This window comes from Lithobates pipiens, unplaced genomic scaffold (genome assembly GCF_037356315.1).
Source record: "Lithobates pipiens isolate NorthernLeopardFrog02 unplaced genomic scaffold, aLitPip1_a1.2 Scaffold_28, whole genome shotgun sequence".
Lineage (NCBI taxonomy): Eukaryota > Metazoa > Chordata > Amphibia > Anura > Ranidae > Lithobates > Lithobates pipiens.
The window spans coordinates 184,727,227-184,746,262 of record NW_027507789.1 but is presented as its reverse complement, the minus strand read 5'-3'; the positions used below and the strand labels follow the sequence as shown (position 1 = coordinate 184,746,262).

General features: G+C 42.5%; 1 protein-coding gene across 1 annotated transcript in view; it reads right to left on the bottom strand.

Moving 5' to 3' along the window:
- Positions 1–973: 973 nt before the first annotated feature.
- The window catches only part of LOC143935913 (integrin alpha-IIb-like), a 129,685-nt gene continuing 111,622 nt past the window's right edge, over positions 974–19,036 (bottom strand). Inside the window, exons 23-30 of the mRNA XM_077460103.1 lie at positions 15,067–15,147; positions 11,440–11,545; positions 10,621–10,767; positions 8,746–8,913; positions 8,366–8,479; positions 5,947–6,048; positions 1,297–1,419; positions 974–1,180 (exon numbers count right to left, since the gene is read on the bottom strand). Coding sequence (XP_077316229.1) covers positions 1,115–1,180; positions 1,297–1,419; positions 5,947–6,048; positions 8,366–8,479; positions 8,746–8,913; positions 10,621–10,767; positions 11,440–11,545; positions 15,067–15,147 — 907 coding nt within the window. The 3' untranslated portion in view covers positions 974–1,114. The remainder of the gene's footprint in view (positions 1,181–1,296; positions 1,420–5,946; positions 6,049–8,365; positions 8,480–8,745; positions 8,914–10,620; positions 10,768–11,439; positions 11,546–15,066; positions 15,148–19,036) is intronic.

Genomic DNA, 19,036 nt, shown 5'->3' with positions numbered 1-19,036 from the left:
ACATCTAGTTGTGAATGGCTATTCTCTGTATTTAGTCAAAGTAAGCAAGTCCTTCATTATTGACTTTGACCCTAATGCCGCCTGATTTTTAACCCCTTCACACATGACCGGAATTCTCGTCGGAAAAAGCTCTGATGGTTTTCCCGACGGAATTCAGACGGAATTCTGCTCAAGCTGTCTTGCCTACACCCAGTCACATCAAATTCCGATAACGCGGTGATGTACAACACATACGACGTGACTAGAACACGTGACGACGTGACTAGAAAAAGGAAGTTCAATAGCCAGTAGCCAATAGCTTCTATCTCGTAGTTGAATCTGAGCATGCGTGATTTTTGGCGTGTCGGAATTGCATACACACAATCAGAATTACCAATAGAAAGTTTTTCCGTCTGGAAAATTGAGATCATGCTATAAATTTTTGGCTGGCGGAAATTCTGACAGCTAAATTCCAATGGAGCATACACACGGTCGCATTTTCCGATGAAAAGCTTTCATCGGTCTTTTTCTGGCCGGAATTCCGATCGTGTGTACGCGGCATTCGAGTACATGAACTTCCTTCCTAACCCTCTGATCCTATTTTAAGAGACTGTTCGTTGTCTACGTTTTGCAAATAAAAATCCCTTTATGCGGATCTGTCGTCAGTCTCTCAAGTTTCTGGGCCATCTACCACGGGAAACCCCTAGACACAAATCGAGGAGAAGAAGGTAACGGTAAGCCCAATCAAACCAGCAGCTCCTTTGGGGGTCAGTGCTACACATAAAAATATCTTAGCCTATGTTTGATCTGCAGTTGCCATTTTGCTGCACATTTAAACTGGTATCCATGCACAAGCAACTGTGATGGTTATCATTTCTGGCATGCCTTGAATGCAATGTTTTGGGAAACCGTTAGTTAAATCAATGGGTTTAGTTCCATTTTAACTATAGAGAATCTACAAGTATAACACATACAACATGAAGGCTACAAAGGCTAACACTTCAGTACTTTAATATCAAGTTGGCAATGGTAAACAGTTACCGGTGTTCACAATACTGTACAAAACTATAATGCATTTGTGTTTAATTTCTTTTTTTATTTTTAAAAGCACAGGCAATAAAATGTAAATAGTCCATTATTTATCTGCCGTTAAATCTTCCTGATCTTCTGATGGAGGTCGTGTCCTTCTGAAGAATCCCAGCTACAAAATAAAATGATAAAACATTAATATTTATTTATAATAAGTAAATCAAAAATGTCTTAGATTGACTTTCATGGGAAAGCAGTTGACATGACAGCGGCCATTTTGCAGCTCACCTTCCACATGACAAATACAAACAATGCCAAGATAAGCAGCCCCCCGAGAACTCCTAGGATTATCCACCATGTAGGAATCTCTTTCTGTCCATCCGGAGTCACCCACTGAACCACCGTGACTGCCTGAGGTAAGAGGAAGGGATATCAGAGAGGAAAAATACTGTAAGAAATCATAGCTTAAGTTTTATATATGTCTAAAATTTAAAATCATTACATTGATTACCACATTGTTTTTCAATGACCCATAACCTCTCCCTGTTAATTTGAACAAGCTTGACCTTTGTAAACTTTGTGAAGTTCCCTACACATTTACTTCCTTGTATTCCTGTAGTAGGCATTGCTGTGTCATACATTTCACAGAGCCTGTCTTATAAACTACAGATGTGCAATCCCTGGGAAGCTTTGACACATAAGCCAATCTCTGACCTTTGCATATGCGGAAAGAAATGAGCGTCTTTCATATTTCTTGTTGCAAGGTGGCCAAATCTTGGAAGCAACTGACCCTTAACTTTGTGGAGGTGAAACAGTCACTATGGTACACAATACATTTACTGCCATTCTTAATGACACCTATCCTGAATTTTTTTTAAAAAAGGGTACCCATGGATAGAATACAATCACTGTATAAACCTAGATCATTCCTTTCTCTCGCTCTGAGACCACCTCATCCTCCCCAAAACCAAGGCTGCCATATGCCTGGCTAGACCCGGCTGGTTTACAACTCCTGTCCCTTAATTTCTCATTCTTAATTTTTTCCATCCCGCTAAACCCCATCCCTCCTCTTATTCTTCCACTCTTCTTTTCTTTTCCACTACTCTTTCTTTTCTCCATCCTTCAGCTGGATTCTTTTTGACCTATGCTTTTTCCTATTCTTTCTGCTCTTTCTACTAGCAATAGCGATAAATGCCATATGATGTACAATCCTGCAACATAACAATCACCACCATCACTACGACCTTCAACACACATAAACCTAGCATACTGTACCACTTTAATCCAAACCACAGTTGCCAGTTGTCCTCTTAAAGAGGAAGTAAACCCTGATGGGTTTACTTCCGCTTTGATTCCCTGCAAAGGTAAAGCATAATGGACTACTATGCATCGCATAGTAGTCCATTATGTGTCACTTACCTGACATAGGATCCAGCAAAGTCACCGCTGTCCCCTGTAGTCTTGAGCATCCATCTTCTCAGTGAGTCTCGCTGCTCCGCCACTGTCATTCAACGAAGCCACGATGACGTCACTCCCGCGCATGCGCACGGGAGCCGCCACTCCTGGCATATCGCCATTGACAGCGGCACGCTCATTGTGCCTGCGCGCCGCTGTCGACGGCGCATGCCCTGTCGACAGCGGTGCCTGTGTTTTGGCAAATATCTCCTAAACCATGTAGGTTTAGGAGATATTTCTTGGACCTACATGTAAGCCTTAATCTAGGCTTACCTGTAGGTCAAAGTGGTTTGTAAGGGTTTACAACCACTTTATCCAACCAGGCCAATACATACTGTAATATTTTCTGCTTATCTTGATGCTCTGTAACCACATTATTGTCTATCTGTATCCTTGTGGTTTTTTAAGAATAATTCAAGTTATTGTTATAATATACAGTTACTTTGGTTCAGATTGGATCAATGCACAGTATCTCACAAAAGTGAGTACACCCCTCACATTTTTGTAAATATTTCATTATATCTTTTCATGTGACAACACTGAAGAAATGAAACTTTGCTACAATGTAAAGTAGTGAGTGTACAGGTTGCACAACAGTGTAAATTTTCTGTCCCCTAACTGAAAATGTCCAAATTGGGCCCAATTAGCCATTTTCCCTCCCCGGTGTCATGTGACTCATTTGTGTTACAAGGTCTCAGGTGTGAATGGGGAGCAGGTGTGTTAAATTTGGTGTTATCACTCTTGCTCTCTCATACTGGTCACTGGAAGTTCAACATGGCACCTCATGGCAAAGAACTATCTGAGAATCTGAAAAAAGAAGTGTTGCTCTACATAAAGATGGCCTAGGCTATAAGAAAATTGCCAAGACCCTGAAACTGAGCCACAGCACGGTGGCCAAGACCATACAGCGGTTTAACAGGACGGGTTCCACTCAGAACAGGCCTCGCTATGGTCAACCAAAGAATATGTGTGCACGTGCTCAGCGTCATATCCAGAGGTTGTCTTTGGGAAATAGACGTATGAGTTCTGCCAGCATTGCTGCAGAGGTTAAAGGGGTGGGGCGTCAGCCTGTCAGTGCTCAGACCATACTCCGCACACTGCATCAAATTGGTCTGCATGGCTGTCATCCCAGAAGGAAGCCTCTTCTAAAGATGATGCACAAGAAAGCCAACAAACGGTTTGCTGAAGACAAGCAGACTAAGGATATGGATTACTGGAACCGTGTCCTGTGGTCTGATGAGACTAAGATAAACTTATTTGGTTCAGATGGTGTCAAGCGTGTGTGGCGGCAACCAGGTGAGGAGTACAAAGACAAGTGTGTCTTGCCTGCAGTCAAGCATGGTGGTGGGAGTGTCATGGTCTGGCTCTACATGAGTGCTGCCACCACTGGGGAGCTACAGTTCATTGAGATAACCATGAATAGCAACATGTACTGTGACATACTGAAGCAATGCATGATCCCCTCCCTTTGGAGACTGGGCCGCAGGGCAGTATTCCAACATGATAACAACCCCAAACACACCTCCAAGAAGACCACTGCCTTGCTAAAGCTGAGGGTAAAGGTGATGGACTGGCCAAGCATATCTCCTGACCTAAACCCTATTGAACATCTGTGGGGCATCCTCAAAAGGAAGGTGGAGGAGCGCAAGGTCTCTAACATCCACCAGCTCCGTGATGTCGTCATCGAGTAGTGGAACAGGACTCCAGTGGCAACCTGTGAAGTTCTGGTGAACTCCATGCCCAAGAGGGTTAAGGCAGTGCTGGAAAATAATTGTGGCCACACAAAATATTGATACTTTGGGACCAATTAGGACATTTTCACTTTTGTTGCCAGCAGTTTAGACATTAATGGCTGTGTGTTGAGTTATTTTGAGGGGACAGCAAATTTACACTGTTATACAAACTTTACATTGTAGCAACGTATCATTTGTTCAGTGTTGTCACATGAAAAGATGTAATAAAATATTATGTGTATAAAATAAATGTGAGGGGTGTACTCACTTTTGTGGGATACTGCACCTATGTACAATATATGACATACCTGGCTGATGCTGCCGGAAAGTGGAAATCACTGAAGAATACACCACTACTCCAGTCATCTCCATTTACTTCTGGGCTCAGCGTTGAGCGGTTGTGAATTGTGAAGACGGTAGGTCGGCCATTCAGCATAGGCACTATTTAGAGAATGCTTTGCATTTTCTGAATGAATGCAAAATGAGGACGAGGTGGAAAGTGTAACATCACCACCCCACCTCTTCACCTTGTCCAATCAGAGAATGCTTTGCATTCATTCAGTAAAATACAAAGCATTCTCTGAATGGCGCCTGTGCTGAGCAGCCAGCCTACTGTGCTCACAATGCATCAGACCAGCTGCTCGGAATGGGGCCCAGAAGCAAGTGAAGATCACTGGAGTAGCGAAGTCTACTTCAGTGATTTCCAACTTGAAGCAGCATCGGCCAGATATGTATTATTATGTATTCCAAGCTGGACCAATGTAACTATGTATAACATACCAATACCTGGAAATATTCTTTAACCCTTCTCGTCCATGCTATAACCAAAAGATGGCTACAATGCAGGCTTACTTTGCCAGTGGGGTGTCCTTCCAACTCAGCTGATCACAGATCGGGGTAAAGGGCCAAACACGGCAGCCATAACTGGCTTGTGTTTACATCCATGATCAGCTTTCATTGCACACAGCAGATCACGGATGTAAACACAAGCTGGTTATCAGCTATTCTTTCCTCATGCTGACAGTGTGAGGAAGAGAGAAGTGAGCCGATAACCGAATTGTGTTAAAGGGACATCTGCACTGATAATCAGGGCACTGATTATCAGTGTTCTGATTATTAGTGCAGTCCTAATAGTGCCCACCAGTGCTGTCAATCAATGCCCATCATTGCTGCCAATCAGTGCCCACCAGTGCTGCCAATCAGTGCCTCCTCATCAGTGTCACCTATCAGTGCCTATCAGTGTCACTTATCAGTGCAGCCTCATCAGTCCCGCTTCATCAGTGTACATCACTGCCACCTAATCAGTGCCACATATCAGTGACCATTAGTGCCATCAGTGCCACTTTATCATTAAAATTTTGGCCTGAGCAGGAAGGGGGTGAAAGTGCCCGGCAGGCAAGTGGTTAATTATTTTACTTTCTATATGTCTTTTAAAAGCTTTAAAAAAAAAAACGAATTAAACACTGTGAAAGTCAATTTGTCTAAATTACTCCCTCTTGTTCGCCATCACAAACAGTCACTGTTCAATGGTCCTGCACCAGCTCCGGCATCTTCTTCAGAGTGCTGGTCTTTGTGCCTCTTCATTGGCCAGCGGGGGATGATGTCAATCCTGCGCATGTGCAGAATGCCATCATCCCAGCACTCAGAGACTGTCCCGACACTGTAAGCTGAGCTGCATAAGCAATTTATTGACAATTGTGTTTAATGGACCTCCAAAAGTGCTCACAAATAGGGACCCCACGGAACGTACTTGCTTTTCTGTGTCCTTAACAGTGGTAGGTTTTATCCTGTAGGGGACACCGGTCACCTGGAAGTAACCTCGGGAAGTCAGGTTGAACGGCTGCTGAGGTCTCTGTTGAAGAAAAATAATATTTAGGAGGAAATATAAATTATATGAAAAACCCAATCATCAAAATTCACATATTAGCTTTGATATGTTAGTGTCATTTCAAAAGTAATATTACATTTTTTTTAAATCTGAGGCCGAATCCAATTCATGAATTCGTCTATAGGCCCCCCAATGTGGCAAAGTCGGCCTGTACCTTTAGCAAAGTCCCAGAGAATAATGTTTCCACCTCCGTGCTTGACTGTAGGGATGGTGTTCTTAGGGTCAAAGTCAGCATTTTTCTTCCTCCAAACACAGCAAGTCAAGTTAATGCCAAAGCGCTCAATTTTGGTCTCATCTGACCACTTTCTCCCATTCCTTCTTTGAATCATTTGGATGCTCATTGGCAGACTTCAGACGGACCTGTACATGTGCCTTTCTTGTGGAGGGGAACCTTGCAGGTGCTGCAGGATTTCAATACATGGCAGCATATTGTGTTACCAATGGTTTGTTTGGTGACTGTGGTCCCAACTTTGTCATGATCACCACAAAGGTTGACTGACTGATGGTTATTCTGTGTTTCTTTCTTTTGCGAATAATTGAATAATCGCTCTTATGCCCCATACACACGGTCGGAAATTCAGACGGAAAAAGTCTGATCGGATTAGTTTTTTGGAAAATCTGATCGTGTGTGGGCTCCGACAGAAAAAGTTTGAGAACTGGATCTAAAATTTTCCGACAACAAAATCCAATCTGACTTTTTCCGATCGTGTGTAGAGAATTCTGACGCACAAAGTGCCACACATGCTCAGAAAAAAATTGGAGAAAAAATTGGAGATGACAGCTATTGGCTACTGACCTCTACGTAGTCCCATCGTACGTGTATAATGTCACCTCGTTCCGAACAATCGGATTTTCCGACAACTTTGTGTGACCGTGTGTATGCAAGACAAGTTTTGGCCAAAATCCATCGGAAAAAATCTGACAGATTTTGTGGTTGGAATGTCCGACCGTGTGTATGGGGCAAAAGAGTTGTCTTCTTCTCACCAAGCTTCTTGCTGATGGTCTTGTAGCCCATTCCAGCCTTGTGCAGGTCTACAATCTTGTCCCTGTTGTTCTTTCACAGCTCTTTGGTCTTGCCCATGATGGTGAGGTTTGAATGGAAGAAAGAGATTTTGTGGACAGGTGTCTTTTATACACATAAGGGGTTGTCATTAGGAGCACCTTCTTAAATTGACCGGACTAATCTGTGTACCACGTGAGTACATAATGTAGCTAGTCTGTGGGAGCCAAAATCATTGTTGGTTGGTAGGGGATCAAATACTTATTTTAATCACTGAACTGCAACTCAATTTATAACATTTGTATCATGTGTTTTTTTCAGGATCTTTGGTTGATATTCTGTCTCTATATCATTTAAAATACACCTATGATAAAAATTATAGACCCTTCATTTCTTTTTGAGTGGGCAAACTTACGAAAATCTGCAGGGGATCAAATATTTATTTTCCCCACTGTATATAGACCTCTACTTTACAAATGGAACCTCTTAGCCCTTGTACACACGGTCAGACATTCCGATGGACAATGTCCGATAGGACCGTGTTGTCGGATAATCCGACAGTGTGTGGGCTCCATCGGACTGTTTTCCAGCTGGGCTATAAAATCTTCCGACAACATGATCCGATCGGACTTTGTCCGATCATGTGTAGAGAATTCCGATCGGACAAAGTGCCACGCATGCTCAGATCAAATTCCTAGACCAAAGCTATTGGCTACTAGCCTGAACGTAGTCCCGTCCTAATGAAATAACGTCATCACGTTAAGTACGATCGGATTTTCTGACAACTTTGTCCTACTGTGTGTATGCAACAGTTTTGGACAGAATCCGTCGGTACAAAATCCAACGAATTTGGTTGTCAGAATGTCCGACCATGTGTACAAGGGCTAACGCACGAAAGGCTGAGCCCACACGGAGGGCCCAGTATGATTTACTACCTTGCATGGTCAAAGCACAGGTTCATTTTAAGGCTTTCCATATGGCTTCTAGCTCCTCCAGTAGATCACAATTTATTAAATATAAATCGGAAACCTAGTGTGATAACTTTGCCACTGATCGTGATCTCCTGACCTGCATACTTTGTTCCTGAGCAGTGCCTCAGCAGTTATTGAAGAGAGAGGATTAAAATGACAAACGGGTGACTAGCATAGATCAGCAGATGTTGTATTTTTCTTAGTACAAGTTTCCTTTAACAAATATATTTTACTTACAAGCCCCTGAGAAACATGGGGACTATTTTAAGCAGACCCTGGTTGGTAATCACCAATAAATGTTTACACTTACCTTCATGAAGCTGGAAATCCATAGTACGGACTCAAGTGCTACCGTCACCCTCTTTCCCTTATCCAGATTCTCAATGACACACTCAGCCTTCCAGCAAGCTGAGTCACTGCAGCCCTGTAAAATATATATATATATATATATAATCACGGCTAATTTTTTATGCATAGACCCCTAAGTCCACATATGTGCAGATCCAGATGTCTGAAATGACATGGAGGATGTGTAGGGATCAGCTACATCTGCTGTAGACTGATGCATACAATTAGCAGGTTACAATTACATTGGCACAGATCTTTCCTTGCTGGTTCTATGTAGTTTTCTGTCCTACCGAACCAAACAGTGTAGATATGGGTCATGGAAGATACAGTAATGATTGTTACCAGCGTAATAGGCTGTTTGTGCTTGGGTCCATCTTTGGTGCTTGTACTGTTTTCGGTCCCTGTAGTCCCACCATCTTGATCCATTCCTGACACCTCTCTCTTCCTCACGTTATGATCACCTCCCTTAGTGAAGTTTGAAGGTGTTTTAGTTGGTTCTGCAACGTCCAGCTGAGAAGCACAAATAATAAGTACAATTTTAGCCAATGCCAGTTGGCTACATTCAAATTCAAATTTATAACATTATCAAAACTATCACTATGGGGTTTATTTACTAAAGAAAAATCCACTTTGCATTGCAAGTGCACTTGGAAGTGCAGTCGCTGTAGATCCGAGGGGGACATGCAAGGAAAATAAAAAACAGCATATCTTGCACATGATTGGATGATAAAATCAGCAGAGCTTCCACTATGAACGATTCTCAATAGGCTGGCTACGGGGGGGGGGGGGGGGGGGGGGTTTGCACCGGTGCACAGTCATGTTGGAACAGGAAGGGGCCATCCCCAAACTGTTCCCACAAAGTTGGGAGCATGAAATTGTCCAAAATGTCTTGGTATGCTGATGCCTTAAGATTTCCCTTGACTGGAAATAAGGGGCCAACCCCAACCCCTGAAAAACAACCCCACACCATAATCCCCTCTCCACCAAATTATTTGGACCAGTGCATAAAGGAAAGTCCATAAAGACATGGTTAAGCGAATTTGGGGTGGAGGAACTTGACTGACCTGCACAGAGCCCTGACCTCAACCCAATAGAACAAGGGATGCATTAGAGCATAGACTGCGAGGCAGGCCTTCTAATCCAACATCAGTGCCTGACCTCACAAATGCACTTCTGGAAGAATGGTCAAACATTCGCATAGACACACTCCTAAACCTTGTGGACAGCCTTCCCAGAAGAGTTGAAGCTGTTATAGCTGCAAAGGGTGGGCCAACTCAATATTGAACTCTACACACTAAGACTGGGATGCCATTAAAATTCATGTGCGTGTAAAGGCAGGCATCCCAATACTTTTGGCAATATAGTGTATGTATGCATATATATATATATATATATATATATATATATATATATATATATATTTTTTTTTTTTGGATATGCAAATCCAATCATTAAAATTCCATAAAATCTTTAGCATGTTGAGGTAACTTCAAAAGTAATTTTCTAATCTGTACCTCTCATTAAAATAATTGGTGGTGATCCAGCCATGAAGGTTCTTGTTTAAGCACTTCATGTTAAAGAGTGGCAACGTTCTGTCCCTGTCATGCAAGACTTTTGGACTTTGTTTTTATTTTTGTATCTCTTCCTTCAGTTTTTTTCTTTACAGCTTCCTCTCATTTCCCACTTTCTTCCTTAAGTAAACAACTAAAGCCTTTTTTACTGTGTCCTAATTTCCCTCTAGCATAATTATGGCAAGTCTGAGTTTTACCCACGACTATAAAGTCGATAACACCACCCTTTAGGCTACTTTCACACTGAAGAGTTGCGGTCGCTGGCAGTAAATCGGCAGTAAAGCAGCCGTTAGCGGGGCGGCTTTAACCCCCCACTGGCATCCGAAAAAGGGTTAAAACTGCCTGCAAAGCGCCGCTGCAGCGGAGGTTTGTAGCGCTGCCCCGTTGTTTTCAATGGAAAGGGGTGCTTTAGGAGCGGTAAATACACCGCTCCTACAGCGCTCCAAAGATGTGGCTTGCAGGATTTTTTGGACCGTCCTGTAAGCACACCATTCCAGTGTGAAAGCCCTCGGGCTTTCATATTGGAGTCACAGCAGCGGCTGTTTCAGGGCACTTTGCAGGCGCTATTTTTAGCGTTGTATCGCCTGCAAAGCGTCCCCGTGTGAAAGGGGCCTAAGTCTTATGATTTGAGCATTACACTCCTGACCTGCAAAAGGTTGAGATTGGCAGAGGTGCAATTCAGTTGTTCATCAGGCTTCAGACGCAGTGGATATAGGAAAATGTCCTCTTCATAGCGTTCAGGACTCTCAATAACCAACTTGACGTGGACAGTGCCTGGACCAGCATTGTGCAACTAATGGTAAGGATAAAAATAGAGTTATTGTTGGGGTGCTACACTTTTATTTGACACCATCATACCAATTCCATTGCAAATTCAAAATCCTAACTAATCCCAAACCCCCAGCCAATCTTTAACAATCTCAGTTTTGCCAAGAACACAAATGTCATATAATGCCACTTACTCTGGTGGTTATATTAGTTCTCATTCAGGTTTATTTTCACCTGGTGATCCTGCCAGTATCACACTTCTTATCCTAGGGTGGCGACACTCACTCATTGTATTGTATTTATGGAGGAGCAGCATTGCCACCTTAGGACAGGATTACAGAAAACATCCCCCTTCATCATCTTTGATAACATAAAGGGAGGTGTTCTGTAGTCCTGACCTAGGGTGTCAACAAACGCTCCTTGCAGAGTGCACAGAAATACATAAGATCCCTCGCTTTTAGTGGTATTATTAACAGACCAAAAGAAAGCACACAAGATGTTTATTGTTGGAATTTACATACACTTTAAATTATATACGGTATTTTTATTAAGGTCTATGCATCAGATCAAATGAAAGGACAACTGAGGAAAGAAGACAACAAATGGATTTGGTTCCAGTAGGGAAACAGTCTTTCTAAATGAGGGACGATTGGGAGGTATGGGTTATAAAATATGGAAAAACCCTTTAACTGATTACCTCGTAGACATGGGTCACTATCTCCCCTTTATCCAGTGGTTTATCAGATTCTTCTTTAGGGTTCCAGTTGGGTAAGGGGAGTACAACATCAGAAGGGTGTGAATTCCTGGGGAATGATATTATTATTATTATTATTGATTTATATAGCGCCAACAGTTTACGCAGCGCTTTACAATGTATAGGGGGGAACAACACAATTACAGTACAATACAAAAGGTACAGGAGGGCCCGGCTCGTAGAGCTTACATTCTAAAGGGAGGGGGTGGTGGTACAAAAGGTAATAGCATGATAATAGCGATGATATGGAGTATTACTTTTTTCAGCGTTATTCCTCTAAATGCATGCAATAAATGAATACCTTTAACACCTGAGTGATTGCTTTGTGTTTTTTTGAATTAGCTTAAAATTTTATGAAACAATTTTATAGTACATTCAATGTTAAAGTGGTCAGCTTGATGTAAATAATCTGATTAGTGATAGTGTGTGTTAATATGTTACAAAACTTGTTTCTTTTTATAATTTGTAATTATATATGTACACGGGGGGGGGAGGGGGGGCAGCCATGATTGCTCATTGCATACCCATGTTTTGCTTCCTGCTTTAAAGTGCTACACAATGGCTGTGCCTCACTGCTCCCTCTTACATTGTACTGTATGTCCGACATTTGACAATCCCCCTCCTGTGTGGCTGGTATCTTATCAGAACAACTGTTAAAGCGACTCTTTATATATATTAAAAAACAATCAAATGTCATAGAGTGGGAGACTGACTTGGGCATCAGTCTTTCAGGACACCATAAGAAAAGTATAGTGCCTTACCCATGCCTCATCTTTCTGTTACATTCAAGAAACGTACTTTACATTTTTTGAGATGCTGGCACAGGAACCCATCAACCCTTGAAAAAAAATGTTACCGCAGGTGCTCTCTCAGTGTTGGCATTGTCTCCAACAAGAGGACACATACAGCCATGGCCAAAGGTTTTGAGAATGACACAAATGTTAATTTTCACAAGTCTGCTGCCTCAGGTTTTGTGATGGCAATTTGCATATCCTCCAGAACGTTATGAAGAGTGATCAGATGAATTGCAATTAATTGCAAATTCCCTCTTTGCCATGAAAATGAACTTAATCCCCAAAAAACATTTCCACTGCATTTGTGAAGAAGGCTTCAGGGAGCCCAAGAAAGTCCAGCAAGTGTCAGGACCATCTCCAACAGTTGATCCAGCTGTGGGATCTGGGGAACCACCAGTGCAGAGCTTACTCAAGAATGGTGGCTGGCAGGTGTGAGTGCTTCTGAGGCCTGGTGTCAAGAAGGGCAACAAAGAAGCCACTTCTCTCCAAGAAAAACATCAGGGACAGACTGATATTCTGCAAAAAATACAGTGATCGGACTGCTGAGGACTGGGGTAAAGTAATTTTCTTAGCTGAATGCCCTACGATTGTTTGGGGCATCCGGAAAAATCATTGTCCGGAGAAGAAAAGTTGAGTGCTACCATCAGTCCTGTGTCGTACCAACAATAAAGCATCCTGAGACCATTCATGTGTGGTGTTGCTTCTCAGCCAAGGTAGTGGGCTCACTCACCATGTTTCCTAAGAAGCCATGAATAAAGTTTAGTACAAAAACATCATCCAAGAGCAACTTCTCCCAACCATCTAAGAACAGTTTTGTGACAAACAATGCCTTTTCCAGCATTATGGAGCATCTTGCCATAAGGCAAAAGTGATAACTAAGTGGCTTGGGGAACAAAACATTGAAATGATGGGTCCATGGCCAGGAAACTCCCCAGACCTTAATGCCATTCAGAACTTGTGGTCAATCCTCAAGAGGCAGGTGAACAAAAAAAAATGAAAAACACAAATTCTGTCGAACTCCAACCATTGGTTATGCAAGAATGGGTTGCCATCAGTCAGGATGTAGTCCAAAAGCTGATTGACAGCATGCCAGGGCAAATTACAGAGGTCTTAAAAAAGAGTCAACACTGCAAATATTGACTCAGCATAAACTTAATGTAATTATCAATAAAAGCCTTTGACACTTATGAAATGCTTGTAATTATACTTCAGTATACCATAGTAGCATCTGACAAAAAGATCTAAAAACACTGAAGCAGCAGAGTTTGTGAAAATTAATATTTGTTTAATTCTCAAAAACTTTGGCCCGGCTGTACTTGCATATATTTTAGAGTTGTCCAATTCTGAGACCTTTCTGGTCTGGAGTACCTGATCTGGAGATCAAACTTATTGATGACCAGTTGGGGGATGACCCAGAGGCACTTACTTCATCTGACTCCTATGTCATCAAAACGCTATAAAAGATTGCTTATGCCACAACTGTTAAATGCGACAAAGGCTTGCATCCCTCTCTATTGAAAGCAGTCAATATCTCTACCAATGAATGTTTGATAACATATAATCAGAGAACTAAATCAGATGGAGGACATTTTTTGTCTCTGCAAACCACACGGAAGAGCAAATTTGAAAAACATGGTTTTATTAGATTGACCCTTTCTTTCACCTATTTAACAGACCTCACCTCCTAAACAATGTACCAGTTTTTTTGTTTCATCTGGACACAGTCTTTGTTTTAAGCAGCCAAGGTAGACCTGTGGGTCCAAGTACGTGCCTACCCTTAAAATACTGACATTTCCTTCATCAACCACCTCCTGATGGCAAGAGTGGCAAAGTTTAGACTGTGGGAAGGCTTCTTCCCCTCTTACCCAATTCCCTGCCCCTATACACCCAGCCCCTTTTTTTCACGCTGTGGTTCCTTTTGCTTGACCCTGCTCCCATACTGTGTCCTGTGAACTACTTAACTCCCCCATCCCAATCTCCACAACATAGACACTATTCTATAGTCCAAAGCAGTGGTCTCCGAACTGCAGCCCTTTGCTTGCCTTGCCTTGGGGCACTATTCCTCCCACTGATACTATTCTGCCATTCGAGACCAACAATGGGGCACCATTTCTCCCTCTGACACAATTAATGGGACATTATTCCTCCTTATGACACCAACAATGGGGCACTATTCCTCCCTATGACACCAATAATGGGGCACTATTCCTCCCTATGATACCAATGCTTGGGCACTATTGTTCCCCCTAATACCAAATGTTTACTCCCACTAATAATAGGAAAATTTCCACTCTTGCTGGCCATGGCCCGGCCCCCCTAAAGTCTGAAGGACAATAAACCAGCCATTGATTTAGAAAGTTTGCAGACCCCTGGTCCAAAGAAAATAACTGAGAGAGCTAACTATACTCCAGGAAGAGTGCACAGGGCACGATGGACCTAACATGGTGAACCATGTATTTTTATTTGCACTTAGGAAACCGATATAACAAAACACTTTCAGTGGCAAATTTAACAGACCCAAAGGTAGAAACTACGAGAAGATCATTGTTTTGCTCTGCACATAGTTTGATCAACCAATCAGCTCCTCACTTTCCTGTTGCCAGGGTGTGTTAGATCAAGAAACAATGAAGAAGAATGCAAAGAATGCCAAAGTGGTCCTTTTCCACTTGTAACCTAAAGCAACTGCATTACCTGTACTTCAGCCATGTATTGTTGCAATGTAGCCTCAGCAGTTCAACAGTAAAGTAGTTCAGCAGTAAAGTCTTAATACACTTACCCCCGAAGATCTAGTAATATTTTAACTGTCACAATTAAATGCACCCATACAACCGAACTGCTTGAATTCTGACTGTTGCGGCTGAAACAAACAAGAAAAAACATTTAACCACAACATGAAAATTGAGCAACCACTAGCTCATTTACAGTACCAAGTTAAAACAAATGTACAGTGGGTATAGAAAAGAATCACCCCTTTAAAATAATCACATTTTGTTGCTTTGCAGATGGAAATGGTGACATACACCGTTTCTGTTTTATCCAGCTGTATTTGCAACATATAACATCCAAGTGAAGGATAGAACACAAACATGTCAGAAAAAAATAATCAAAATCAGTTGGAAAAAGGATCACCCCCTTGTGTCAGTATTTTGTTGAACCGCATTTTGCTTTAATTATCTTTTAGTTTGTTGGGATATGTCTCTACTAACTTTGCACATCTAGACTTTGCAATATATGCCCACTCTTCTTTGTAGAACTGCAAAGTTCAGTTAATGTTTGTGGATAGTAGTCTTCAAGTCATGCCACGGATTTTCAATGTGGTTTAAGTCTGGGCTCTGACTAGGCAATGAAGTACATTCACCTTTTTCTCCTTCAGCCACTGTGTGGTCATTTTTGCTCTGTGCTTTGGGTCATTGTCATGTTGGAAGGTAAACCTTCTTCCCAATGACAACTTTCTGGCAGGAGACAAGAGATTTCCTTAAGAATTTGACAATATTTTGCCTCATCCATTTTTCTTCTATTGTGACAACTAGGGATGAGCCGAACACCCCCCTGTTCGGTTCGCACCAGAACCTGCGAACAGACCTAAACTTTTTGTGTGAACTTTAGAACCCTATTAAAGTCTATGGGACTCAAATGTTCACAATCTAAAGTGCTAATTTTAAAGGCTAATATGCAAGTTACTGCCCTAAAAAGTGTTTGGGGACCTGGGTCCTGCCCAAGGGGACATGGATCAATCCAAAAATTTTTTTTTAAAACGGCCGTTTTTTCAGGAGCAGTGATTTTAATAATGATTAAAGTGAAACAATAAAAGTGTAATATTCCTTTAAATGTGGTACCTGGGGGGTGTCTGTAGTATGCCTGTGAAGGGGTGCATGTTTTCCGTGCTTAGAACTGTCCCTGCACAAAGTGTCATTTGTGCAGGAAAAAAAGTCTTTTAAATTCACTTGTGGCTATATTGTCAAATCCCGTAATACAGAGAACACTCAATGAGTGATCTCTGTATTAGCCGACAATTCATTAATTCATTCATTGATTAAAAAATAAAAAAATAAAAAGCGTGGGGGTTCCCTTAAATTCAATTACCAGGCCCTTCAGGTCTGGTATGGATATTAAGGGGAACCCCGCATCAAATAAAAAAAAAAATTGACGTGGGGGTCCCCCTAAAAATCCATACCAGACCCTTTATCCGAGCACGCAACCTGGCAGGCCGCAGGAAAAGAGGGGGGACGAGAGAGTGCCCCCCCTCCTGAACCGTACCAGGTCACATGCCCTCAACATTGGGAGGATGCTTTAGGGGTCTGTGACTCCTCAAAGCACCTTGTCCCCATGTTGATGTGGACAAGGGCCTCATCCCCACAACCCTGAGCGGTGGTTGTGGGGGTCTGCGGGCAGGGGGCTTATCAGAATCTGGAAGCCCCCTTTAACAAGGGGACCCCCAGATCCCACCCCCCCTGTTTAAAATGGTAAGGGGGTACAAAAGTACCCCTACCATTTCACAAAGAAAGTGTAAAAATGGTTAAATAAGACAAACACACTTTTGAAAAATTCCTGTATTAAAAATAAAAAAAATAAAAAAAAAGATTCCAGCGGTGCTAATCCACTCTTGCTATCCAGCGACGGATCTCCGGGGTCCAGCGATGGATGATTATATCCAGCGACGGGGATCTCTCAGTCCAGCGCTGTCCATGCATCCGTCTTCTGTCTCCACTGCGGAGACACTGCAGAGATCCCAGCGCTGATGTTTCTTATATTAGGAGGGCGGGGCCACCCGTCACCTGACCTCGCCCCCTCTGATGCTGGTGAGGGGAGCCAGGGATTCCCTAATGACGTATGGGTGACCCCGCCCCCTCTGATGTAAAGGAAACCTGCGTTACATCAGAGGGGGCGGGGTCACCCATACGTCACTGGGGAACCCCATAGCTTTCCTCACCAGCGTCAGAGGGGGTGGGGACAGGTGACGGGTGGCACCGCCCTCCTAATATAAGAAATGTCAGCGCTGGAATCCCCGCAGTGTCTCCGCAGTGGAGATAGAAGACGGATGCATGGACAGCGCTGGACTGAGAGATCCCCCGTCGCTGCTCTCTCGTCCCCCCTCTTTTCCTGTGGCCTGCCAGGTTGCGTGCTTGGATAAAGGGTCTGGTATGGATTTTTAGGGGGACCCCCACGTCAAATGTTTTTTTAAATTTGATGCGAGATCCCCTTAATATCCATACCAGACCTTAAGGGTCTGGTATGGATATTTAGGGGGACCCCCACGTCAATTTTTTTTTTTAATTTGACACAGGGTTCCCCTTAATATCCATACTAGACCTGAAAGGCCTGGTAATTGAATTTAAGGGGAACCCCCACGCTTTTTTTTTTTTTTAATCAATGAATGAATGAATTGTCGGCTAATACAGAGAACACTCATTGAGTGTTCTCTGTATTATGGGAGCCGACAATATAGCCGCAAGTGATTTTAAAAGACTTTTTTTCCTGCACAAATGACACTTTGTGCAGGGACAGTTCTAAGCACGGGAAACATGCACCCCTTCACAGGCATACTATAGACACCCCCCAGGTACCACATTTTAAGGAATATTACACTTTTATTGTTTCACTTTAATCATTATTAAAATCACTGCTCCTGAAAAAACGTCCGTTTTTAAAACTTTTTTTTGCATTGATCCATGTCCCCTGGGGCAGGACCCGGGTCCCCAAACACTTTTTAGGACAGTAACTTGCATATTAGCCTTTAAAATTAGCACTTTAGATTTCTCCCATAGACTTGTATAGGGTGTTCCGGCTTTTCGAATTTGCTGGGAACAGCCCAACAGCCCAACAGCGAACAGCCCAAATTGTTCACTGTTCACTGAACAGGCGAACAGGCAAACTCGAAGCGCATCCCTAGTGACAACTGGTCCAGTCCCTGCGTCAGAGAAACATCCCCATAACAGTATATTACCACCTTCATGCTTTACTGTAGGAATGTTGTTATTTGTATGGTGAGCTGTATTGGATTTCCGCCAGACATTTCGTTTTATGTGGAGGCCAAATAATTAAATTTTACTCTCATCCGACCATAACACATTTTCCCATGTGGCCTCAGAGTTTTAAAGGGTCCTTCTGGCAAAGCTCACTTTTTAGCTGCAGCCTTTTTTGAGGAGTGGCTTTTTTTGTACCTTCCACTTCCTAATAATAGACTTCACTGTGCTTCCAGGCATTGATAAAGCCTTTGACATTTTTTTGTTTGTATTAATCTCCTGACTTGTGCCTGTCTACAACTTTATCCCGTAGATCCCAGTGACATTGCCCTGCCACTTGTAGTCGATTGCTTCAGTTGCACTACCAGGGACTGAAATGCTCCAGAAAAGCTCTTTTCATGCTGAGTTGATCAAAATGACCACAGCTGATCATAGCTGAAAGTCAAATGGTTTTGTGTGCCATTAAAACGGTGACTAGCTACACCTAACTCAGTGATTCTGTTTTTGAAGGTTTTAAATTTTTTTCTGACACGTTGGTGTTATATCTTTCATTTGGTTGTTATAAGTTGCACTAGTAAATACAGCTAGATAAAGCAAAAACTGTGCCTGTCTTCATTTCGGGCTGAAAAGCAACAAAATGTGATTTTAAGGTGGGAGGGGGCATGATTCTTATCTATACCCACTGTATGCTTGTGAATTTAGGGGGCCTTTTGAACCCTTGTAATGTTTTACTGCACACTCATTAATGTGCGTTATTTCATGAGTTGATGTGCATTATGTTAA